Source organism: Neophocaena asiaeorientalis, unplaced genomic scaffold (assembly GCF_003031525.2).
Source record: "Neophocaena asiaeorientalis asiaeorientalis breed wild unplaced genomic scaffold, Neophocaena_asiaeorientalis_V1.1 scaffold59, whole genome shotgun sequence".
NCBI classification, from domain to species: domain Eukaryota; kingdom Metazoa; phylum Chordata; class Mammalia; order Artiodactyla; family Phocoenidae; genus Neophocaena; species Neophocaena asiaeorientalis.
Window position 1 is genome coordinate 6,032,120 of NW_020174268.1, and position 27,529 is coordinate 6,059,648.

General features: G+C 35.6%; 1 protein-coding gene across 4 annotated transcripts in view; it reads left to right on the forward strand.

Annotated features, from left to right (window-relative positions):
• FNDC3A (fibronectin type III domain containing 3A) overlaps nucleotides 1–26,846 on the forward strand; it is a 160,156-nt gene extending 133,310 nt beyond the window's left edge. For 3 of the 4 annotated variants that reach the window (XM_024755384.1, XM_024755383.1, XM_024755385.1), the window contains exons 15-26: nucleotides 2,292–2,430; nucleotides 2,891–2,959; nucleotides 3,769–3,887; nucleotides 5,857–5,962; nucleotides 6,050–6,225; nucleotides 7,679–7,792; nucleotides 8,514–8,663; nucleotides 8,763–9,046; nucleotides 9,153–9,365; nucleotides 11,741–11,907; nucleotides 13,297–13,424; nucleotides 24,350–24,664. In XM_024755384.1, the coding sequence (XP_024611152.1) occupies nucleotides 2,292–2,430; nucleotides 2,891–2,959; nucleotides 3,769–3,887; nucleotides 5,857–5,962; nucleotides 6,050–6,225; nucleotides 7,679–7,792; nucleotides 8,514–8,663; nucleotides 8,763–9,046; nucleotides 9,153–9,365; nucleotides 11,741–11,907; nucleotides 13,297–13,424; nucleotides 24,350–24,664 (1,980 nt within the window). Of the gene's footprint in view, nucleotides 1–2,291; nucleotides 2,431–2,890; nucleotides 2,960–3,768; nucleotides 3,888–5,856; nucleotides 5,963–6,049; nucleotides 6,226–7,678; nucleotides 7,793–8,513; nucleotides 8,664–8,762; nucleotides 9,047–9,152; nucleotides 9,366–11,740; nucleotides 11,908–13,296; nucleotides 13,425–24,349 lie in introns of all 4 variants that reach the window. The other variant, XM_024755381.1, reaches the window with a different exon arrangement.
• The last annotated feature ends 683 nt before the right edge of the window (nucleotides 26,847–27,529 follow it).

Below are 27,529 nucleotides of genomic sequence, written 5' to 3' on the forward strand. Positions count from 1 at the left end.
ACAACTGCACTAAATTTTACTGAGTTCTCGTGGGTTGCATGAGTTATTTGGGGTAATAGATTTTATTTAGATCCTCGTCTGTAGTGTCACGTCATAGTGGTCGCCACCTATGGCTCATCCATTCTGCCAGTAATTACTGAGCATCTGCTCTATGATAAGCGCTCTTCTAAACAATAAGAATTCAACAGTGATCAAAACAGCTAATACCCTAGTGGAAGGAATAGACGACAAACAAGCAAACAAACATTAGATAGTGATAAGTGCTATGCAAGTTAACTAAAATAGGGTGAGTTGACAGAATGACTGGGTAGTCGAGGAAGTCTTTTTGGAAATGACATTTAAACAGATCTGAATAACAAGAAGGAGGAGGCATGTCAAGATTAAAAAGAACATTCCAGGCAAAGGAAGTAACTGCTAACGTAAAAGACTCGAACCTTTCGAGTGGAGGTAGTCAGGGGTGGAATCACATAGGGCTTTGTAGATAAGAATTTAGATTTTTATTCTGGTAAAATGAGAAGCCATGAAGCTGAGAAGTGATAAAGTCCCTCTGGCTGCCATGTAGAGAATAGATGAGGTTAAGGAAAGGAATGGAAGCTGAGAAACTAGTTAGTAGTATGTTACAGTCATTCAGCAAACATCAAATAAAGGAGGCTTTAACTAAGGTTGTGGTAGGTATAGAAAACAGAGAAGTGAGGCAGAGTACAGGATTTACTAATAGATTTGACAAATAGGTTTAGAGAAAGGATCAAAGATCCTTCTAGATTTTTGGCTTGAGTAACTAGGTAAATGGTAGTAGTGCTTATTACTGATGGGGAAGAACAGAGATGGAGCAGGTTTGGAGAAAAAATCATATCAAGTTTGATATTGGACTTGAGGAACTTTAAGTTCAGTAGAAGAGACAGGTAAAAATATAAACATAGGGCTTAATTTCTCCTTTAAAAATATTGTGGTGGGCTTTCCTGGTGGCTCAGTGGTTAAGAATCCACCTGCCAATGCAGGGGACACAGGTTCGAGCCCTGCTCTGGGAAGATCCCACATGCCGCAGAGAAGCTAAGTCCGTGTGCCACAACTGCTGAGCCCATGTGCCACAGCTGCTGAGCCCGTGTGCTCTGAGCCCGTGCTCTTCAACAAGAGAAGCCACCGCAATGAGAAGCCTGCACACCTCAACGAAGTGTAGCCCCCGCTCGCCGCAACTAGAGAAAGCCCATGCGCAGCAACCAAGACCCAATGCGATCAAAAATAAGTAAAATAAATAAAAATTTTAAAATATATATGTAATTATATTTCTGAAGTGAAAAATATAATTATATTGAATAAGTATAAATTATTATAAATATGAATTATATTCATTGTTGCACAACTTAGCTTGAAAAAATGAACATTTTTTTATAAATGAAATGAACATTTATTTATCTCACAGTTTCTGTGGGTCAGGAATTCAGGACAAGCCTGGCTGGATGGTTCTGATGCAGGATTTTATGAGGTTGCAGTCAAGATATCATCTGGGGCTACAGTCCTCAGAAGGCTTGACTGTGGCTGGAGGATGTGCTTTCAAGTTCACTCAAGTGAACTTTTTGCCAGGAGTCCTCAGCTCCTTGCTGTCTCTTGGTCAGAGGTTTTAGTTCCTCACCACATGGGCTTCCCATAGGGAAGCTACACATACCATCATTTCTTCTACATTGTTTGTCAGAAGCAAGTCATTAAGTACAGTTCAAAGGGAAGAGGAATTAACCTTTATCTTTTAAAGAGAGGAAATTCAAAGAATTTGTGGGCATTTTTTTAAACCCCTGAAGAATAATAAAAGAATAAGTTAAAGCAAGCCTAAAGCCCATCAAGTATCACCAGATTATAGCTTGTTCCAGTGATGACTCTTGTTTAGTATCAAAATGTTAGACTTATACTTGTATTTTCAAGACTGATTCTAAAAGGGGATTATTTTATACCTGAATTTTCTTCATATATGCTAAGTCCCTTTTTTTTGTTTTTATTTATTTTTTAAATTGGGGTATAGTTGTTTTACAATATTGTGTTAGTTTCTACTGTACAGCAAATTGGTGTTCCCTGTGCTATACAGCAGGTTCTCATTAGTTATCTATTTTATACATATTAGTGTATATAGAGACGTAGATGGATCCCTTTTTGTTTTTAATGCTGAGTCCCTTTTGAAGACAAGCAATTCTCACATAAATCATTTGACTGAGCCTAGTTGTCTCTCATCACTTTTGTTCGTTAAGCCAATATCATTAGGTATCAAACATTAATTATTTTATGTCTTTGTGTTCTCATCATAGGTTATTGCTTATAACTCAGAAGGTAAAAGTAATCCAAGTGAAGTAGTTGACTTTACTACATGCCCTGATAAACCGGGAGTACCTGTAAAGCCCTCAGTTAAAGGAAAGATACATTCACATAGTTTTAAAATAACTTGGGGTAAGATATTATGCATACCTGTATATATCATTACTTTTATATTTGATTTAAATGATTTGAACATTTAGATCATTTTTAAGATACTTGAATAAATTTGTTAGCTCAAGTAAGTTCAGTAAGAAATGTGAGACTCATTTACTGTTTGAGGATGGCTTTGTAGTCACACATACTAAGTTCATATTTGATGGAGGAAGAACTCAGGGTCCACTGTAGAACTTTGAGCAGGGGCAGCAATGTGTAAAATGAAAGATTACTGAACTTGTAGCTACAGTTTCTTGTCATCCTGGTTTTCACGAGAAATTAAAATCACTTATTCATTTAAAACAAAAATTAAATCATTGCAGGTGATTCTTCTTTCTTTTAGAGTAATCCTGAGTTTGGTATTCTGTCTATTATGAGTTTATGTGATTTTTTTAATTGTATATACTCTGCCTAATAACACTTTTGCTTCTTTGGATAGACCCACCAAAAGACAATGGAGGGGCAGCCATCAATAAATATGTAGTAGAGATGGCAGAAGGTTCTAATGGTAAGAATATCTATTAAAAATTGATATTTATACCAGTCTACCTTTACTCTTCATGATTTTAAATTTTGTATAATCTCTCTTTTTTCCTCTTGATTTTTTCCTTTGTTTGTAGCATTTAAGATTTTGTCTATTATGACCCACTTTAAGATGTAATCTCCAGAAATACAGTGACTCAAATGCAAGACTGCTGTATAGCTATATTATTTTCTTATTTTTTTCCCTCCTTTGTTTGCACTACTCAGTTCCAGTATACTTAAAGTCTTCTGAAGGTTAGCTTACTAGATTTATACCCAGATGTATCAGAAAAACCATCTTCTAAAATTTAACTTACATTATACTAGTTTTAGTAATAAATTCTTTGCCTAGTAAAATTTATTCTTGAATCACACATTTAACAATCTTTATTTCTATCAAATGGCCTATTTCCTTGCAAAAAATAAGGATGTCTTTTAATGAAGACTAAACTTCCTATGGTATTGGTTCTTTCTATTCTTTGTGTGTTATAATGTTATTACCGGCCCAGTAAACACATTTAAAATGTTTAATTAAAAGTAAATTATCAGTCTAAGCCAAAGTCTGTACAGAGTTACAGAGATATTTCACTTCAACAAAGCCATGCAAATTTGTCTAGGAAGCTGCACACATAAAGAAAATTAGATCATTTCCAGGAAACTCAAAACAGGCTTAAATTGTTTCTGACAGATTACATAAACACTTACCTAGTGAAGCTAGGATACCTGCTGTGTCTGTGATACCAAAATGTTAAACATTACCTGGTAGCTGATTGAACATAATTCTTCACCTTACAGGAAACAAGTGGGATATGATATACAGTGGAGCTACTAGGGAACATCTTTGCGATCGACTGAATCCAGGCTGTTTCTATCGTTTTCGAGTTTACTGCATCAGTGATGGAGGACAGAGTGCGGTAATACTTACATGCAGATTTTTTTTTTCCAAGTTTGGTCAAATGAGATGAGATCATCAGATGCCACCTCAATTATTGAAATAAATCATAAATGTATAACGCAGGTGGTTAAATTTATAGTGACCAGACTATTCTAATACATATAGTACTTAGCTTATGGTCAAAATTCAGTGAATATCTATTGTCTGGTTGCTGTTTGGCTTTGGGAGAATAAATATATGAAAACATTGCAGACAATTTTATAAAGATAAATTTTAGGATGATGCTCAATAATAACCCTACCTAACAAAAATAGAAACAAAATAATCGTAGGCTTATTTAGTGTACTGTAAATTATGTGTATCAGGACAAACCATAAAATACCATTTACTGTTTAAATACAAATTCTAAATATCCACGTATTTCAGGAAAGTTTCGCAATTATTTCACTTATTAGAGACCCCAAAACCAAAATGGACTTATATGTGCCATTGATTATATATGAGACATTTGTAATGTTCTGGAGAAGTATGTTTTTTAATAGAAGTGATTTTTTTGTTTTTTAATGAATTCAACCAAGAATGTTTCTTGGAGCATTCATAATTGTTATTATTTTTCAAATGGGATTTAATGCAATGAAAGTAGGGTTTTTTAATGAATTATAAGCATTTTGTTGAAAATGAGAGAGTACTGTGAAACTGAGTTGCAAGTCCTGCCCAACAGGCTTTGGATCCAATTGCTTCATTTTCTTTAATAAGAAAATCTTCCTAGATTTAAATAAATGTGAACCCCCACTCCCCTCCCCCCCACCAAAAAAAACACCTATCTTTCTAATATAGCATCTATAGTATTCTTATATGAATGCCTTTCTGAATAAGGTGATGACCAAATATTTTATTTATGTTTGGAATAAGTTTAAGTGTAAACCTTAATACAGTGCAGATAATGAATATGGCACTGAGTTTGTGTCAGTGTTTTTAAGAGAAAGTTTTTTAAAATAAAACTAAAAGATTTTTTTAATAGCATAGAAATTAAAAGTAATACCAAATACCTGGAAAGATGCCAAATACCTGGGAAAACTTACCTGATTTTTAAATTATTTTTAGGGTGAAAGAAAGAAGGAAATATTTTTTTTAATAATAAATAAATTAATGTTTAGGTTAAAAATACAGTCAGGTGGACAAAATAGTCTAAACCTCCTGAAAACACAGCAGATAGCATTTACAGACTGTTAAAACATCCTTTTTTAGAAGAGGTTTGTAGAGCCATTTGGACATGATCAAAAATAATGTCCATTAGGTTATATGGAGGGAGGGTTTTGTTGTTTTTTTTATTATGGAAAGAAGAAAAGAGAGGTTTTTTTCGGGGCGGGGGGGGTCTGGGAGCTTTCTAGAAATTAAAAGTAATACCAAATACCTGGAAAGATGCCAAATACCTGGGAAAACTTACCTGATTTTTAAATTATTTTTAGGGTGAAAGAAAGAAGGAAATATTTTTTTTAATAATAAATAAATTAATGTTTAGGTTAAAAATACAGTCAGGTGGACAAAATAGTCTAAACCTCCTGAAAACACAGCAGATAGCATTTACAGACTGTTAAAACATCCTTTTTTAGAAGAGGTTTGTAGAGCCATTTGGACATGATCAAAAATAATGTCCATTAGGTTATATGGAGGGAGGGTTTTGTTGTTTTTTTTATTATGGAAAGAAGAAAAGAGAGGTTTTTTTCGGGGCGGGGGGGTTCTGGTAACTTTCTTTGTATCTAGTAGTCACATAATACATGTCTATTTTATTTGCCTGTATAAAATTTGAATTTTAATGATTTAATTGGGTTTGATTTTATTCAGAACTTTATTCCTTTTCTGTTGAGTCTAGTACAGTTTCAAATTATTGGTGCAATCTTTGTGTTTGTCTTATTTTCCTCTAACAAAAGCAGTCTGATTATTTGGCTTGGGGCATTTTCGTTTTGTTTTTGCTTTTGTTTTGGCAGGTATCTGAATCTTTACTTGTGCAGACTCCAGCTGTGCCTCCTGGCCCATGCCTCCCTCCCAGATTACAGGGTAGACCCAAAGCAAAAGAAATACAGTTACGATGGGGTAATTTTCACTTTGGTAATAAATTATAATTAAGTTAGTATTAAATATATTCCTCTTGCTAAATTGCATGAATTTTTCCACCTTTAGGACCCCCTTTGGTCAATGGTGGATCACCCATTTCTTGCTATGGTGTGGAAATGTCTCCTGTAGAAAGAGATGAACCCAGAGAAGTTTACCAAGGTTCTGAAGTGGAATGTACAGTGAGCAGCCTTCTTCCTGGAAAGACTTACAGCTTCAGACTGCGTGCAGCTAACAAAATGGGGGTACGAAGACGGAGCTGACTGAATTATAATCACAGTGGTATTTCATATAACATACGTCATTGTACCCATTATTTGACCATTTTGCTTTCAACATGCAACTCCAAATTTTACAGTTTTTAATAAGCCTCTGTTGATAAATAAGAGAGAAGTCAGTGTATACCATAACTTAATTGTTATAGAATCTCAGTATTTTCAAACCCCACTTACACTATGTGACACTTTGGACTTTAGCTAAGCTAAAGCTTGCCTTTCAGGCAGTGCTAATAGGGTTTACTTTGTGAAAAGAGTAGAAACATGATCATAAGATGAAATACTTAGAGTTATTAAGTGTTTTGAGGCTGGTTAAATGCAGCATTTACTTTCAGTTTGCAACTAGTTGTGATTCATTTTTTGCCTAAAGGAGAAAACTTACATTCTAAGCATTCTGGTTTTGTGTGGGTTTATTTAAAAATATGTATGTACAACTCCATAAAATGGACAAAACAGGTGATGTCTCCATTTTACTGCTGAGGAAGCTGGGGCTCAGAAAAGCTAATAGCTGCCCCAGCAGTCACACAGACGAAGAAGTGGTGGAGGCCAGCCACTTCCTCAGACCCCAGAGCCAGAGCCCTTTTCACCCAACTGTGACACCTACCGTCCCTCTGAATTAAAACTTCTCTAAGGACAAAGCAGTGATTTCTTACTTTAACTGAGTTAGCACTGTGTTTCTTTAAACTACAGTATAAAATTTCATAAACTGACAAGTCCCTCCCCATTATTTCAGATTTTAGTAAACTGTGCTGTTTTATGTCTCACTCTCCAACTGAGTTCATTATATCTGTAAACTTACTTTTACTTTTAAATTTCTTACATGTCAGTTTTATATACTTGGTTGGTATTCCTTGCGTACGTCATTCCTTCCTTTCTGAAGTCATGATCTTGTCAGCCCCTCAAGGCTGCAGTACACTGGGATTAACATCTTTAGTGCTAGTGTCTTTAACCTATATTTTCAGGTTTGTGATAACCTGTCAAAATCATCTTAATATTTGTTCTCTGTATTTCCAGAGAATTTAATTTTTACACCCTACTAAAGCTATTCTAAATTTTAAGATATAATTTATGCCCATCACCTCTCATGCCTTTAATTGGTATCCATTTCTTCACCCTTCACAGAATTTTTTCTTATTTATTGGACCAACCCAATTGCTGAATGCCCCGCCCTTTTTACAAAAACCAATTCATGAAGTAATGGGGCAAGTGAAGAAACTACAGTAAATGAAACTTTAAAACACCCCACATATTACTTCCATGATCATTAATTAAATCTTTACTTTCTGTGATTTCTTTTAGAATTTTATGTCCAGTTAGTCTTAAAGGAAAGGGATGATGAATTTGATTTTTTGTGAATATTTATGGAGAGCTGTGCAGTTGGTAGGTGAAAAATGAAAACACTAGTTAATATTTGTTTTTCTAGTTTGGACCATTTTCAGAAAAATGTGATATTACTACAGCCCCTGGACCACCAGATCAGTGCAAGCCCCCTCAAGTTACATGGAGATCTGCAACTTGTGCACAAGTGAATTGGGAGGTATTGTAATTTCCTTGACTTATATTAAGTGATTAAAACAGTTTATATAAAAGAATAAAGACACTGTGTATTCATCTCCATAAATTATACAAAGAGTAAGTCCTAGTTAAATTCACTTGGTAAAAAGTGAATTCTTTTTTCTCTTTGAAGCATTTAAATAAGGTATATTTACATTACTAGTATTTAGATTCTTGTTCGTGATGTGCTTTGTATTTTATCAAAGGCTTTGTCTCGGTACTGAGATATTTAGCCACGGTGAGCTTAATGTTCAGAGCAAACATTCATAGGAATTACTATAATACTATTTCTCTTATGTTTATTATCTCTAGTATATGTATTGCATATAGTAATAATCAATAATATAATTACGTTTTCATTTTCCTTTGAAATTTAACAAAGAAAATGTCCTTGTACAATTTAACATTTATATTACTTAATAGAATTGTTTTGAAGTATATTTACATTAAAGTACTCTTTCTAAAGTGATTCAGTGATATTTCTACTTCTAATTGAAAACAAAGTTATACTTTTTGACAAATCTTAAATTCAGGTGGCCTTAATGAATAAAAATGTAATATTGAACAGTTTAAATTCTGTTAAACATTTTTTAAAAATCCAAAAACAATTCAGTTTTTTATATGCTCAGGTAAAGAACATTTTTGCCCAAAAGCTATTTAATCATGTCAGGACTTAAGACCTTTATCCTCTTCTTAATTTAAAGGTCCCTTTGAGTAATGGAACTGATGTCACTGAATATCGATTGGAGTGGGGAGGAGTTGAAGGAAGTATGCAGATATGTTACTGTGGGCCCGGTCTCAGTTATGAATTAAAAGGACTTTCACCAGCAACTACCTATTATTGCAGAGTCCAGGTAAAGGTCGTCAGGGCCTTGTCACTCTATCCAGAGTTTTGCGTCTTGTGAGCATTTTCATGATCGCGTCTTTACCTTTTGGGCTCTGTTAATTTGTAGGCTCTGAGTATTGTGGGTGCAGGCCCTTTCAGTGAAGTAGTAGCCTGTGTGACTCCACCATCAGTTCCTGGTATTGTGACTTGTCTTCAAGAAGTAAGTGATGATGATATAGAAAATCCCAATTATTCACCGTCTACATGCCTTGCAGTAAGCTGGGAAAAGCCTTGTGATCATGGTTCAGAAATCCTTGCCTACAGCATAGACTTTGGAGATAAACAGCCCTTGACTGTGGGAAAGGTTACAAGCTACATTCTAGACAATTTGCAACCAGATACAACATACAGGTACACAGTAAAAACTATGTTAATTTTTGCCTAGACCAGAGGGACACTTTAAATAGAATAATCATAAACTAAACTTTTTCTTTTTTTTTTTTAATACGGCACTTAGAATACGAATTCAAGCCTTGAATAGCCTTGGAGCTGGTCCTTTCAGCCACATGATAAAATTAAAAACTAAACCCCTCCCTCCTGATCCACCTCGTCTGGAATGTGTTGCCTTCAGCCACCAGAACCTTAAACTGAAGTGGGGAGAAGGAACCCCAAAGACATTGTCGACAGATTCTGTTCAGTACCACCTTCAGATGGAGGATAAGAATGGAAGGTAGGTGTTTCTAATTGCTTCTTTATATAGTTTCTCAGGTCTTAAGTACATAAATTTTTTTAACAATAGAAATAAATTAAGTTTTAAAAAACAGAGTTAGAAGTCTCATAAATAATTTTCAAGTATGCCATTTTTGAAACATCAGAAGACATAATGAAGATTTTCTGTTTATAATTGGGATGCAAGAGAGAAAAAATTAGGGGTGATGCAAGAGAGAAAAAATTAGGGGAACTATTATTTGGCTCTCATCTCTAACCCATTTCCTCTCTTCAAGCTAGTAAAAGAAACGTAATCTGTGCTGGAAAATAATCTCTTCAGTGCTTATTTCCAGCAAGAGACAGTTTTTACAGTAAATCATTGATTGGCTTAAGGCCTTTGAGATCCTTGAAGGCAGGGATTATATCTCACCCTCCTCCACACCATCACAGGGCCTGCACACTAAGTGAATGCAGTAGTTTACTTCCTCACCATCAGATCTTAGACTCTCTGAATAAATAGTCCAGTCCCCTGGCTACTCAGGTTCTTCTCTGTGCTACCATCCTTTACAGTCTCGTTACATCCATGCCATATTTTACCCCACTAAATCATGCATTTGAATTATAGTGTTATTCAAAATAATTGTGGTGTAAATTATTCAAATTCCAGTCTGGGGTAATTTATTGATATTATATCCAAAATAAACAATGCCCATATATCTTTCACAGCCGTTACTCTAATCTTTTAAGAATTTGGTGGGTTTTTCTGTTGGTTTTTCTTTTTTATTTGTTTGCTTTTTCACTCAGTTTATTAGAAATAATTTGTATGTCTGATAGATTCAGAGTACCAGGGACAGTATTTCCCAAGATTACTCTTAGCCAAGTATTCAATAATGGAATATTCAAGGTACTTGTATATAAGTACTCTCTATCAGAAGTACTTACACATTTAAAATAGCATACAGAATTAAACATACTGTATCAACAGTAAAAGCATTACACAGAGCAAATAGTATTGATCATTTCGTGAAATCTGTGCGTCTATGAATGTTCACCTTTATTCTTGGCAGAATTTTATGTACTGTTTGTAGCCTTATCTCTGGAAGGAAATTCTTTGCCTTGCCACAGATTTTTGGTATAGCCATTTATCTTTAATATATATTGTTACTGTTAGGTTAATTAATTCTTTATTTTTATCCCCTTTCTAGCATTTACATTTGGGGTAGTGCAAGAAGATTTACTGGAAACAGGTTTAATTGGTGTTTGGTTGAAAGATAATAGAACAAAGATTCTATTAAGTATAGATTATATTAGTTTATATTCTTATTTTAGAATTTTAGCCATAATTAATATTTAGCTAGCATCTAGAGAATTGTTGTAGGGTATGGGGTATGGTCTTTGGCTGTGGAAAATAAATAAATTAAAACGTTTTATGATACGGTAAATTTACCATATAAACTTAATGCACTAAATCAATTTAATATCTTTAGTTACTTTCTTTTGACTTTTCATAACTCTTTACACTTGCTGTGGGATCATGTCAGAATGCTACCTCAGCTGTTCCCTGACCACAGGTTTTATCATCGTTCAGCTTTTTTCGACAGTGTTTTTTTCACTGGTTGTTTTCCTATCATTAAAAAAAAAAAAAAAAATTGCAGATTCAAAAGGCAAGGCTTATCTAATTACTGCTTCTTGGAAATACTCTTACTAAAGATTATTAAATATTTTTTCATTTTTAATCTAACTACAGTTTTCAGACTGTTAGAACTATATGAGTATTCATTATTCATTCCTCAGTTTCCAAAAATTTTTTAAATAGCCAATCAAAAATTTGGGGAACATTCAGCATACGGATAACATATATGATGTTAAACTTTCCATTGAACAGTTCAAGTGGATAATTTATGGGAAATTATATATTATCTCATACTGTTATGTAAATCTTAAGAAAACCTCACCAAATCAATTAAAATTATGCCTGGGAAAGGGAATTCTCTTTTTTATGTGACAAATTGTATGCCTATGACTCTAGTTAGAAATAATTTATATTGAAAATTGTGATGTACTGAGTATCCTTTAAAATGTAAACATTAAAAAACAGCAGTCAGAAACAAAGCTTATACCAGAAGCCTGAAGAGAAAAATTTAGCAATAAGTTTTCAGGAAACCATGTCAAATTGGGAAATTTACTAATTCGGTGATTTTCATCATCTGCCGAAAAAACACAGATTTATTGTGTGACAAACCATTCCTGGCATTAAATTCTAGAAGTAACTTATTACTCCTAGGAGTAACTTATTACTCCTAGATAATGTCCAAACTATTTTCTCTTTAGTGGTTTTTAAACGTTTTTCATAAGGTAGTCAAGGTTTATTTTTCATAGGAGTCATTTCCATTTTAGGTTTATATCCCTGTACAGAGGTCCATGCCATACATACAAAGTACAAAGACTTAATGAGTCGACATCTTATAAATTCTGTATTCAAGCTTGTAATGAAGCGGGGGAAGGTCCTCTTTCCCAAGAATATATTTTCACTACTCCAAAATCTGTCCCAGCTGCCCTGAAAGGTAAGTTATACATCCTCAAGTTATTTTCTTTAATAATAAATTAAATGCATTTTTCATAAAGTACTTTTGTACTATTAAAATTTATCATCCAGGGGGCTTCCATGGTGGCACGGTGGTTGAGAGTCCACCTGCTGATGCAGGGGACACGGGTTCGTGCCCCGGTCTGGGAAGGTCCCACATGCTGCGGAGCGGTTGGGCCTGTGAGCCATGGCCGCTGAGCCTGCGTGTCTGGAGCCTGTGCTCCGCAACAGGAGAGGCCACAACAGTGAGAGGCCCGTGTACCGCAAAAAAAAAAAAATTATCATCCAGGATGTGTCCAATATTTAAATTATAAGAAGGAAATTAGACAAGCCTACCTACTGGGACTTTCACTTAATAATAAAAGCTATTTTATCTGGCATATTGATCATCAGACAAGTGCTGGTTTTTGTCACTGATCTTTTTAAGAAACATAAAAGTACTAAACTGAATAGGTAGGCTCGTTTTCTAATAGGGTTTTTTGCTGTTTCCACTATTGTTACTTAAAGAAAAAAATCACAATTCTGGTTGTTTTGAGTCATTGCTGTTTTCATTCGGATTTCAGGGAGAGAGCCAGGTCATCTGTTTAGCAAAACATAAATAAATAGTTAACTTGAATTTTTAAATCAAATTTACATACACACACACATTTGTGTATATATTATATATTTAAAATTAATTTCAGCAGGGTTCTTACTTTAAAATGACCCTGGAAAGTAAAAAATACTAAAATTCCTCACCCTCTGAGGACAAATTACAAAGATTTCTAGTACAGTGTCCTGGATCATATACTTGAATGTATCATTTGTTAAGCAGATCCATAGTTAGCAAGACTGTTCTTTGATAGTCTTTCTAATAATGCTGATGGATTTCACTGAGTTATTTTTCTGTTCCCTCATCTGGTTTAGTGTCTCTTTACCTTAAGAAGATTGCTGATTTTAACACCTTTGTACCCCACTATTGAGTGAGGCAGTCATATATGTGGTCAGGCAGCTAGGTGTATTTTTCAACTCATTCTCTTAGAAGATTTCTTAAATTATAAAATTTCATGTTCTAGTTATGCTCTTTGAAGTACCATAAAAGATGCTGTAGAACTGCCATTGGCTTTTTTTAGCTCAGGGAAAATAGTACTTATCTTTACAGATCTTTTAATCAGTCTGGCCATTGGAGTGCTTGTAGATTGTATGGCCTGGAGATGATAAGAGTTAGCCATTGACCGTTTCTCTGAAAATTTCAAAAATTCACTAATATTTATTTCAAGTTTGTAACTATGTTTTAAAGTCTGTTGATTTTGATTGAAACAAGTGTCTGTTTGATGTGCCATGTTAAAAATCAAGTAGAGCAGATTTTATTTATATTTGTTCTCTACAGCCCCCAAAATAGAGAAAGTAAATGATCACGTTTGTGAAATTACATGGGAGTGTTTACAGCCAATGAAAGGTGATCCAGTTATTTACAGTCTTCAAGTTATGGTGGGAAAAGATTCAGAATTCAAACAGGTATGTGCCAAAATATAATTCTATAGATACACACTTTCACCTTTTTCATTTTTATGTATTTTCACTGCAGGACTTGACTACCTTTATCTTCCTAATTCAAAAACATTTGTTCAGTGCTTACTATGTTCCAAAACATAGTAACTACACAGTATATCAGGATTCAAAATCTTTTGGGTGTGAACTGCATTTAAACGGAGTATTCGTTCATTTGACAGGTATTTATTGAACTCTGTGCCAGGCACTCGGGATACAAGTGAACAAAAAGTCCTTGCCTCCGTGCAGCTTACATTCTAGTAGAAAAAGAGATTCTAAAAGCAGATAAACACATCAGTATATCATATGTTAGACAGTGATAAGCACAATGGAGAAAAAATAAAACTGGATAAAAGGATTAGGGAGTACTAGGGCGAGGGACAGCTAGTGCTATTTTATATAGGGCCGTCAGGTGACATTTGAACAGAGACCCAAAGGAAGTGAATATGGGGAGAAGAGTGTTTCAAGAAGCAGAAACAGTAGGTGCAAAGGCCCTGAGGCAGGAGCATGCTTGTTAAATTTACTGTACAAGACGAAGGCCACTATGGCTGGGGCAGTGTGAGCAAAGGGAGGATAATAAATGAAGTCAGGGCTTTAATGGTAGGGCGTCTATGAGCGGGCATGGAGATCGTGTAGGGCATTATAGGTCATACTCTGACTTTTACTCCATGTAAAATGAGAAGCCAGTGGAGGATTTTGACCAGAGTAGGCACATGATCAGACACAAGATTATTGTGACCAGAGTAGGATGAGGACAGATGCAGAGACAACATTGAAGAGGCTTTTACAATGTTAGTAACAGTCATAGTTATAATGCAGTGTTGTAAATATGACAATTGACACAGTTATTATGGAAGCCTAGAGGAAGTATCACCTTCCTGGTAAAATTTCAAAGACAGGTTCCTGGTAAACAGTGAATAGCCGATGAAGTGGGCAGCTGTCAGTGTCATTATGACTTTTATAAAGAAGTTTTTATGCAACTCAAAAGCCTTATTTCTGTAAGCATTTCATCTGCTTCTTCATTTTTGCTGTTACTCTTCTTGATTTTGAGAGCTTTTAAGCTGGGTTGTTTTCATTTTAGTTTCTTATTTATTTTGTATTTTCTCACTATTAAAAAATCATTCATCTGTTTTATTTCACTCTTCTGCTATTATAACTATTAATAATAGACTACCTTTCAATAAGGTATAATTTTTTCCTTTCAATTTTGCTAAATATGGAAGCATAATTTCTTAACCAAAATTACAAAAGGCCCCAAAGAGCTGGATTAAATTTGGCATGTGATTGTTTTTCTTTATCAAGCCATCTGCAAATTGACATGATAATTAGACTTGAATATGATTTACAGATAAGTAGGTTTCCTTCCAAGGAGGAAACAAAATTAATATTAAAGAAAATGTAATTTCATTACATGTTTAAAGGAAATAGGGACCCCACATTTGAGTAGTATATGAATTTTAATAAACATATATCACTACATGAAACAGCAGTGCTAATTCTAATTTAACTTAAAAGCTAAATTAACCTTATCACCAATTTTACTTTAGATTGTAAGCATACTGTAAAACTTAAAATACTGATTTCCTTAGAACTTCATCATATATATGCTCATCTAAATCTCTTAAATGTTTATAAAATTTTATGATTTATTGTCAAGTTGTATTCCAGAAGTTTAAAGGTCATTTTTTTAAGAGTTCAATCTCATTCGTGGGATTTTAATATTTTACTTAAAATTGACTTGCTATTCAACACACATGCATATGAAGAATTTGAGGGGGCTACATTATTAATAAGCTACTGTTCTGATTTCAAGAAAGTTGTTTATTAGACGTTAGCAAGCAAGCAGAAATTTCATAATCATGACATTCTATGTAAGCAAACAAATAAAAGATCATGATAAAGATAAAACATACGTTATTAAAAGGAATGATTTTTTTTCCAGCTGGACTTTGGAATGTTTTCCAAAAGGATTATCATTAAAGGGAGTCTTTTTGGGGAGCTGATGAGCTTAGGGCTCAAGAATGGAGTGTGTACAGTGGGGAAGAGCAGGGGGTATGCTTGTGGGATGAACTGGGAGATTGGGACTGACATATACACTAATATATATAAAATAGATTACTAATAAAAAATAAAGCTAAAAAAAAAAGATTGGAGTGTGTAGTGGAGGAGGCCAAGTCTTAGTGGGTCTTCATTCTACAGCAGTAGGAACTGTTGATGTTTTTAAGAAGAGGATTATTATTTATAAGTTGGTGGTTGAGTTTCTAGGCTAACTAGGCTAGCCTATTAAAAACTGTTTAACCTGTAGTGTTGCTGGGTTTGGGGACCTAGAAGCAAATTAGCCTAGCAGCAGCCAGTACTTACGACCCTGGGCCAAACTTAGAAACATATTGATTTCTTTACATTCTTCCCTTGCTTCATCCCTCTTTGATCAGTCAGTGGCTTTCACCAAACTCTTCCTGCCTTCTTGCTGCTCTGTGCCCTGCTCTGCAGCACCTCCCCGAGGCTTGGCCCTGTTCTCTAAAATTACACTCTTCCTCTTACTCTTGCCTCCCTCTCTCACATACATCATAATTCTCATATACACAGTATAACTGACCTTATTGCCATTAGGAAAAAGACTCTTTCCTTGGGAAAATTCATGTCAAAAGTCGAGTGTCTGCTGGCTCTTTAATCTTCCCAGAAGTGTACACATTTTTTAAAGCAGGTGCTTTTAAACCAAAAGCAGCATTTCAAGTGGTATAACAGGGTGAAGTGAAAATATTGGGGGACAGTAGAACCACCGTCAAAGCAGATAAGCACCATCTCGGAGTCTGTACCTAAGAGAGTTCTTGTGTCCAAGCTCATTAATGTTACAAGTGCCAGAAAAATTAATACAGATTGGCTTATAGGGGCTTCCTTGGTGGCACACTAGTTAAGAATCTGCCTGCCAATGCATGGGACACAGGTTCGAGCCCTGGTCCGGGAAGATCCCACATGCCGCAGAGCAACCAAGCCTGTGTGCCACAACTACTGAGCCCACATGCCTAGAGCCCATGCTCCGCAACAAGAGAAGCCACCACAATGAGAGGCCTGCGCACTGCAAGGAAGAATAGCCCCCACTCGCCACAACTAGAAAAAAGAAAGCCTGCATGCAGCAACAAAGACCAAACGCAGCCAAAAATAACTTTAAAAATTAATTAATTAATTTTAAAAAATTTCAAATTGGCTTATAAAGTATAAATCCTCTTAGGGAGAAGCCTGTAGGTAGGTAGGTTGATCGAGGAGCTTAATGAAGTCATCAGGGACATAGTTTCTCTCAGTGTTCAGTGCCTGCCATGGGGAACTTACACTTCCTTATTCACATTCAGGGAACTTACACTTCCTTATTCACATTCAGGGAGAAGATAGCACTTGAGTTACAAAGTCATCCCTAAAGCAGTGACTGTGCCAGGGCTTAAGCCAGCCAGGGCCCACCTCTGGACTTAAGCCTCGCCAGCTTCTCCGAGTACAGGGGCTGTACTTTGGATACCCCATCCAAAATTAGGGTATTGTTGGCAATGTAGGAGAACGGTTGCTGGGACAGTGGCCTGTTGGATTCTATACAATTTCTTCCGTTCTTAAACTTCTGAATTCTGAACTTGAGATTCTCAAAAACAGTTGTTCCTCAGAGTGGCCTGCAGACCAAATAAATCTGAATGTCTAGGAGTGGAACCCACAATTCTGTTTTTCTTTCGCTGGTTTTGTTTCTTTGTTCTTAAGTTCCAAGTGGTGCTTAAGCACCGCAAATTTCAGAATTGCTCTAGAGATAGCCTCATCCACCAGAGGGCAGACAGCAGAAACAAGAAGAACTACAGTACTGCAGAGCCTATGGAACAAAAACCACATTCACAGAAAGACAGACAAGATGAAAAGGCAGAGGGCGACGTACCACATGAAGGAACATGATAAAACCCCAGTAAAACAACTAAATGAAGTGGAGATAGGCAACCTTCCAGAAAAAGGATTCAGAATAATGATAGTGAAGATGATCCAGGACCTCGCAAAAAGAATGGAGGCAAAGGTCAAGAAGATGCAAGAAATGTTTAACACAGATCTAGAAGAATTAAAGAACAAACAAAGAGGTAGGTGAACAACACAATAACTGAAATGAAAACTACACTAGAAGGAATGAATAGCAGAATAACGGAGGCAGAAGAACGGATAAGTGACCTGGAAGACAGAATGGTGGATTCACTGCCATGGAACAGAATAAAGAAAAAAGAATGAAAAGAAATGAAAACAGCCTAAGAGACCTCTGGGACAACATTAAATGCAACAACATTCGCATTATAGGGGTCCCAGAAGAAGAAGAGAGAGATAAAGGACCAGAGAAAATATCTGAAGACATTATAGTCGAAAACTTCCCTAACATGGGAAAGGAAATAGCCACCCAAGTCCAGGAAGCACAGCAAGTCCCATACAGGATAAACCCAAGGAGAAACATGCCGAGACACATAGTAATCAAATTGGCAAAAATTAAAGACAAAAATCACTGAAAGCAGCAAGTGAAAAATGACAAATCACATACGAGGCAACTCCCATAAGGTTAACAGCTGATTTCTCAGCAGAAATTCTACAAGCCAGAAGGGAGTGGCATGATATACTTAAAGTGATGAAAGGGAAGAACCTACAACCAAGATTACTCTACCGGGCAAGGATCTCATTCAGATTCGAGGGAGAAATCAAAAGCTTTACAGACAAGCAAAAGCTAAGAGAATTCAGCACCACCAAACCAGCTCTACAACGAATGCTAAAGGAACTTCTCTAAGTGGGAAACACAAAAGAAGAAAAGGACCTACAAAAACAAACCCAAAACATTTTAGAAAATGGTAATAGGAACATACATATCGATAATCACCTTAAACGTGAATGGATTAAATGCTCCAACCAGAGGACACAGGCTTGCTGAATGGATATAAAAACAAGACCCATATACATGCTGTCTACAAGAGACCCACTTCAGACGTAGGGACATATTCACACTGAAAGTGAGGGGATGGAAAAAGATATTCCATGCAAATGGAAATCAAAAGAAAGCTGGAGTAGCAAAACTCATATCAGATAAAATAGATTTTAAAATAAAGAATGACACTACATAATGATCAAGGGATCAATCCAAGGAGAAGATATAACAACTATAAATATATATGCGCCCAACATAGGATCACCTGAATACATAAGGCAACTGCTAACAGCTGTAAAAGAGGAAATCAACAGTAACACAATAATAGTGGGGGACTTTAACACCTCACTTACACCAATGGACAGATCATCCAAAATGAAAATAAATAAGGAAACACAAGCTTTAAATGATACATTAAACAAGATAGACTTAATTGATATTTATAGGACATTCCATCCAAAAACAGATTACACTTTCTTCTCAAGTGTGCACGGAACATTCTCCAGGATAGGCCACATCTTGGGTCACAGATCAAGCCTCAGTAAATTTAAGAAAATTGAAATCATGTCAAGCATCTTTTCTGACCACAACACTATGAGATTAGAAATCAATTACAGGGGAAAAAAACGTAACACACACACACACACATGGAGGCTAAACAGTACATTACTAAATGACCAAGAGATCACTGAAGAAATCACAGAGAAAATCAAAAAAATACCTAGAGACAAATGACAAAACACGACGATCCAAAACCTATGGGATGCAGCAAAAGAAGTTCTAAGAGGGAAATTTATAGCTATACAAGCCTACCTCGAGAAACAAGAAACATCTCAAATAAACAACCTAACCTTACATCTAAAGGAACTAGAGAAAGAAGAACAAACAAAACCCAAAGTTAGCAGAAGGAAGGAAATCATCAGAGCAGAAAATAAATGAAATAGAAACAAAACAATAGCAAAGATCAATAAAATTAAAAGCTGTTTCTTTGAGAAGATAAACAGAATTGATAAACCATTAGCCAGACTCATCAAGAAAAAGAGGGAGAGGACTCAAATCAATAAAATTAGAAATCGAAAAGGAGAAGTTACAACAAACACCGCAGAAATACAAAGCATCCTGAGAGACTACTACAAACAACTCTGTGCCAACAAAGTGGACAACCTGGAAGAAATGGACAAATTCTTAGAAAGGTATAACCTTCCAAGACTGAACCAGGAAGAAATAGAAAATGAACAGACCAGTCACAAGTAATGAATTGAAACTGCGATTAAAAATCTTCCAACAAACAAAAGCCCAGGCCCAGATGGCTTCACAGGTGAATTCTATCAAACATTCAGAGAAGAGCTAACACCCATCCTTCTCAAATTCTTCCAAAAAATTGCAGAGGAGGGAACACTCCCAGATGCATTCTGTGAGGCCACTGTCACCCTGATACCAAAACCAGACAAAAATACTACAAAAAAAGAAAATTACACACACCATACACAGACGTAAACTCAAAATGGATTCGAGACCTGAATGTAAGAATGGACACTATAAAACTCTTAGAGGAAAACATAGGAAGAACACTCTTTGACATAAATCACAGCAAGATCTTTTTTAGAATCACTGGACCAAGGATTAATCTCCGAAGTATATGAACAGCTCATGCAGCTCAATATTAAAAAAACCACCCAATCCTAATATGGGCAGAAGACGTAAATGGACGTCTCTCCAAAGAAGGCATACAGATGGCCAAGAAGCACATGAAAAGATGCTCAACATCACTAATTATTAGAGAAATGCAAATCAAAACTACAATGAGGTATCACCTCACACTGGTTAGAATGGGCATCATCAGAAAACCTACAAAGCAAGAAATGCTGGAGAGGGTGTGGAGAAAAGGGAACCCTCTTGCACTCTTGGTGGGAATGTAAATTGATACAGCCACTATGGAGAACAGTATGGAGGTTCCTTAAAAAACTAAAAACAGAACTACCATATGACCTAGCAATCCCACTACTGGGCGTATACCCAGAGAAAACCATAGTTCAAAAAGACACATGCACCCCAATGTTCACTGCAGCACTATTTACAATAGCCAGGTCATGGGAGCAACCTAAATGCCCATCGACAGACGAATGGATAAAGATTTGGTACATATATGCAATGGAATATTACTCAGCCATAAAAAGGAACGAAACTGGGTCATTTGTAGAGATGTGGATGAATCTAGAGACTGTCATACAGAATGAAGTCAGAAAGAGAAAAACAAATATCGTATATTAACGCATATATGTGGAACCTAGAAAAATGGTACAGGTGAACCGGTTTGCAGGGCAGAAGTTGAGACACAGATGTAGAGAACAAACGTATGGACACCAAGGGGAGGAAGCCACGTGTGGGTGGGGATTGTGGTGTGTTGAATTGGGCGATTGGGATTGACATGTATACACTGATGTGTATAAAATTGATGACTAATAAGAACCTGCTGTATAAAAAAAAATTAAATTAAAAAAAAAGATTGCTCTAAAAGCTCCAAGTTCACTTACAACTCCCTGGACAATAATAGAGGGGAAGAATGGTAGAGACGAATTACGTGGTTATTTGTCCATATTCAGTTGTTTTTGAGGGTTTTTACTGTTCCCTTCATTTATTGATCACTAGGAAATAATTATTTGCAATAATACATTCATAAGTTACAGAAGGATCACATTATGTGACCATATGTGCCAAATTATATGACAACATATGCCTTATTATTCGTCTTAATGAATACAGTTGACCCTTGAACACCACAAGGGTTAGCAGCACTGGTTTTTCCCCAGTGCAGTGGAAAAACCACATAGAACTTTACGGTCGGCCCTCCGTGTTCACTGTTCCACATTCATGGATTTGGCCAGCCTCTGGTTGTGTAGTACTGTAGATTGTACTTATTGAAAAAAAATCTGTGTATAAGTGGACCCTTACAGTTCAAACCCGTGTTGTCCAAGGGTCAACTGTAATTACTTTTAAATGCAGTCAAATCTATAATAAATCTTAGGAAAGTTTTGAGTAAGTCTGCATTCAGTCTAATAGTAATGTATTGCTGAAATCATTGTCTTACACTAATTTCTATAAATAATACAGACTGTATTATTACTCATTATAAGATCAGATTGTGGATATGTAATGTACACAGAAAGTAGAAATAGTTAAACAGAATTTGTTCCTCTATAATGACGCTTCAAAAGTGGTTGTCTTTGGTAGTAAACACGTATACTTGTCCTTAAAAGGTAACAACAAGGACTGTCTTGAATTTTAGTATGGGTACTTGGTAAATTTATCTCACCAACCAAACAGATTTTTAGAATGTAGATATAGAGGTAGATATAAATAGGTAAAATAGTGATTTCAGTCTTATTGGCCCCAATTCCACAGTTGTTATTTTCTCCATGCTGTAAATATATTCACAAAGCTAAAGTAAGGATAAATACCAATTTATGAAACTCGATAAGCTTTCTATAAAGGTTTCCTGTAAATTCTGTTGCAGGTGGTGTACTGTTTCAAAGTTCTTGGCCAGCTAGATATGCACAAACTTTCCAAGCTTAAGTTTTAGTCTGCATTTCTCAGTTAAAATGCAAAGAAAGTGAAAACATTAATGTCTTACCTGCCATCCTCTTAACTACAAATCTGCATTAATTTATATTTGCCACATTCTGCCTTGGTAAATGGATAGTTATTGATAGCAAATATAAAGGGGATATTTTAGTTTTTCTTCTGATTTAATTGTATGTAATACTATCTGTGAGCAATAGCTATGGACCAAAACATTATGAATTTATTAGAGTTTTTACTTGCCCTCTTGTTTATTAGGGTCACAGAATTTATCTTGTCAATATGAAAGGGGGTGGTGGAAATGGTGTTAGTCATTTTAATTCTTATTTCTCATTCTAAGGCCTAACCCAGCTATCTTGAGCTTGAGACTCTTTTTGAATAGCTTCACTTAGATCTATAAAACTTTTAAAATCAGCTCTAGCAGATGTATCTGTTTTCTTCAGTCCTGAGTCTACAGTTAGCTATAGGATGTCTCCCTGTTTAGATATCTTCCCAACATCTAAAACAAAATTGAAAATTTGATCTCATCGTCTTCCTTCCCAGTCTCTCCTCTCCAACCTCTTCCTCATTCGTCAGAATCATAAACACTAACATCATTTTGGTCCCCAAGCTTTAAACTCTTGGAAGAATTTTTTTTTTTTTTTTGCCTGCCAACTTTTATTAAAATAAACAGTCACTTTTTAAGTGATCCATGAAAATTATACCAGGGCCTCATAACTCAGCAAGAGCCCTTGTCCTGCCCAACTCCCTCAATCCCTCTCAGCCTTATGATCAGGATTCCTTAAACAGTTTAAATATCACACACTACAGTGGCCCCTGTAGAATTAAACTTAAATTTCCAACTAGTGTATTAACATATTCCTCCTTTCAATGTCAAATCTCTTCACCTATCACCCTCATGCCATTTGTTGAGTTTTTTTTCCTGATCACGTTACCACGCTCATTTGGAGACAAATAGAAAGTAAAGAAAATTTTAAAGACAAAAATAAATATCACCCATTATACCCATAAGACAAATACTATTTTTTATTTTTACTAAATTGACTTCATTGTATGTATACTGTTTCACACTGCTTTCTAATACAGTCTTCTGATATACTTAAGTTCATCCTTTTACTGTCGCTGAGACATAAATCATTTCTACATTCTCACTTCCTGAAATGCTCATATGCATCTTCAGAACTCATATTCCGCATTTTTTTAAGATTTGTCTTAAAGCTTACTTTTTCAGTAAAGGTTCATTTATATATCTTCTCAGTATCTTCTGACATACATTTTGATGTATACACAGTACTAATTTAGTGGCCTTTCATTAAGTACCTATTATATGCTATATTCTGGAGACACAAAAATGAGGGAAAGATCTTACCTTTCTCCTTTGGAAGCAAACCAGTATGTAAAAATGTAGATTTACAACACAGGTACAACTGAAGCTACTAAAATTGCTTGAGGGAATGCTAGCCCACAGGTTTTGGTTGATCTCTTAATATAACCCACCAACTAGCTGGGGAAACTCAACTGGGAAATCACTGAGTCTTGGTCTTTTCATTTAAAGAATGAGTGAAGGGGTGCAGTAGTGGAAGTGATAGCTTCCATATATTGAGCACTCGCTATATGCTGGGCACTGTGCTAAGAAGTGCTTTAACAAGTATTAGTCTATTTCATTCTCGTAATTACCGTACAAGATAACTACTATTATGCCCTGGAGGAGTGTGCAGTGGTAGAGCAGAGCTTGGACCCCAGTTCCAGTACATATCCTCTCAATCACTAGCACACTGTCTTGAAAAATCTATGGAATTCCATTCTTGTTATTTCCCTTCTAAGGGATGAGCCAGAGGAGTTGGGTTTTAAAATCCCATTCTTTGATTCTAAGTGATCTCTCCTTTTAAAGTTTATAAAATGATTTGCCATAGGCACCTATGGAGAGCTCTCCTTTTTCAGTTATTGTTTCATTTAGCAGATCTGTTTGAAACTTTACAGAAACCAGTTATACAAAGATATCATGGGAGAGCAAGGTTAGACACTGTTCCTCCTTTCATGGAATCATTTCACAGAAGTCTGACTTCTTACATTTGGTGAAACCAGAGAAATGCCCGTGGGCTGATTTTGCTTGTTCTCTAGCTGTTCTGGGGACACATCTTTACTCTTCAGCTGGTCTGTAAGCTCTGTGAGGGTAGATATCACATCCTTACTTTTCAGATTTCTCCAGCCATTATACAGCAAACAGTTGAGTTCTTTAATGGATAGGTATTTTTAAAATGTCATTTAAAAGATACAAGCAGTGGCACTCACTAGCTTCCATGTCAAAAATAATTCTAAAACTAGCCAGTTTTAACATAGATTTTCTACCCAGCCTTCCCATATAATTCTTTTTCTAATATCTTACTATCAGATTTACAAAGGGCCTGACTCTTCATTCCGGTATTCAAGCCTTCAGCTGAACTGTGAATATCGTTTCCGTGTGTGTGCCATTCGCCAGTGCCAAGACCCTGTGGGGCATCAGGACCTCGTAGGCCCCTACAGCACAACAGTGCTCTTCATCTCTCAGAGGACTGAACCACCAGCCAGCACCAACAGAGACACTGTGGAAAGCACGAGGACCCGGCGGGCACTCAGTGACGAGCAGTGTGCAGCCGTCATCCTTGTGCTGTTTGCTTTCTTTTCCATTTTGATTGCCTTTATCATTCAGTACTTTGTAATCAAGTGAAAATATAACTTTATTTTTAATATTGTATTACATTTTATTTTGTCATGTACTAAAATTATTTCTGTATTGCTTTTACAAAATCAGTGACATTTAGCACTGGCATTGAGACTATAGTACATCATTTTTGCCATTTTTAATGCTTATATTGTTAGGTAGAGGCTGGCACCTTATAAGAATGCAAGCCACAGAAATAGCACGTTTCAGTTTTTTGTTCGGTTGGGGCTCTTTTTCTTTTTCTTTTCTTTTTCTTTTTCTTTTTTTCTTGTTTTGACATGCCTTCTTGTGAAACAAACTTTTTGAGAGGCAACAATATATAATTGATACTTTGACCGTCAGCATGAGTGTAACAGTGACAACCTGATCTGTTTGTTTTAATTATTACCTAGTGAAAAATTCAGAATGATTAAAATTTACACTAACATGCTATATAAAAATGTTAAAGTATGATGCTGTGAAAGCAATCTAGTGCTATATTTCTACCTCCTCATTTGTCTTAATTTGGTAAGTGGGATTATGATGAATAACTGGAGGGGCTTAGCAGACAAAAACTGGATGAAAGAATATGCATGGGAAAAAGAAGCTTCTTGTTTGATAAATGTGGAGTTCTTCATTATAAGTATATATTCATGAATTCACAGGTAAGTCACTTGAAAGCACATACCGTTTACTTGGCCTAAAAGTATTTTAATGTTTACTCAAAAACCCATCTTCAGGTCTTGAGAACATGGAAAAGAACAGAGGGCTTTTACATACTTTTTAAAAGTAATCATAATTCTGAACTTCAAACCTATTTAATTTGGTTTTGTGAGCCTTTGAACTATATGTGTGTGTATAAGGACATGCACGTACATATGGCTTTATATATACCAGGTGTAGAAATATACACACACACACACTCACTCTCACTCCATCTATCTGGTACAGGCTAATTTTGAAGAACTCCCATAAGTTTTGCTGCTTCTCCCATAACTACTGCCATCACCATCAGAATTCATAATCAAACCTAACCTTTTGTTTGGGGCACCAAATCCGAAGACAAAATTAATTTGCACCAGTAAACTTCAAGCTGCTTTCTTTCTTGAAAAACTAATGTTTAATGTAATGTCTGTTTGGATACTGTTCCAGTTGTTGATTGCATGTGGTTAATGTTGCATTAGAGCACTTTGCAATTACATAATTCGTTAATGTTTTGTGAGCTTGCATTTGTGAGTTATTGGGTGATCAGATTGAATTTTGTCAAGTATCACATTGTACATCTTGCATAGATGTCCATGACTGCCAGTAATAATAGTTTGTAATGAAACTATCTAAAATTCTTGTTTTATCACATCTGTTATCTGTGAAACACTTGTAACTAGACTTTTTAATTTATTATTTGAATTTTAGGATAGTGAGTCACTAATTTTAAGTTGCTGAGGTTAGCAGTTTAGTGATTACTAAGCACTTCTGTCAGTCTTTGAAAAAAAGGACGTATGTTTTGTGCTTTGAAGATCTCTGAAGAATTTCTTATATTAGAATGAGCATGTATTGTAATTGTTTTATGTCAAATGATCTGTGCTGTAGAAAAAACATTAACCTTTGTTCAAAAAAGAAATGGATAAACTTGGCCTTCCCAAGTGGTAAGAATGATCACTATAAAATACTGTATGTTTACATTTTATTTAAATTTAATCTCTTATGTGTAGGCTAACTTCCCCCAAAACAGTGATTGAGATTGTTTTCTAGAAACTTCTTAAAAGTGCCACATTTGGCAGTACAAATGAGTTTGAGTGTAATAGCCCAGAGATTTCTATATAGTTGAATGTCTAAAATTGTAAAATGTGCCACTGTGGCAGTTGCAGTGGCTTATGTTTTTCATAGTAACTCAAATGAACTCCTATTTTTGATAGTAAATGTCATTTAATAGTGTACTTGCCATTTGAGCCTCACTGCAAAATTAGTGCAGAGGAGAAACAATTTTTAATGTAATCTTGATTTTACCTCATATACTGTACATTCCAAAAACTCTAAAAACTTTTTAAAGATTATAGATACACTACCAAACGTATCACCTTGAAATTGTATAAGGTTGAACTTCATACAAATGAAAAAATATAATCTCTTAAAAATACATAAACTATGTAGCAAAAGTATCTTTAAATCCATGGAAAATAAAAGTTGTATCATTCTTTTTTGAGATGTGTTTATTGTATTCATAAACATTATTTGCTGCCTCTTTTGGAAAATGAAATGTTAAGGCCTCCCCTCTTGCAGTTGGCTTACAACAGTTTTCTCAAAATATTTAAATCATCAACGTGAGAGGATCCATATTCAAGAAGGTCAAGTTTTATCCTAGTGACCTGATTCTGTTGCACATTATATGTATTCTTTTATATATGTGTGTATATATATATATATGTATGTGTGTGTGTATATATATATATATAAAGGAAACAATATATCTAATGAATAAGGATGGGTCTGAGGTAAACTTCCCATTGGAAAGAAAATCGGACCATGCCTCACCTGTCCTGCATTCTTTACCTACTTCTTAGTACCTTCTCTTTCCCACCTACAGGGGCCCAGAACCTTCCTATTACTGGCACTGCAATCTGCCCCCAGGTCTGCTCTCCACCAGAAAGTTCAACGTTCCCATCTACTTAATACCACACCAGAAAGTTCTCACATGCACCAAGACATTCAACATTCCTCCTCAATCTCTTTAAAACTTCCATCCCACAGACCTCATCCAGGGATACACTGCTTTTTAAAATCCAAGTGGGGCTTTCCTGGTGGCACAGTGGTTAAGAATCTGCCTGCCAATGCAGGGGACACAGGTTCGAGCCCTGGTCCAGGAAGATCCCACATGCCACGGAGCGACTGAGC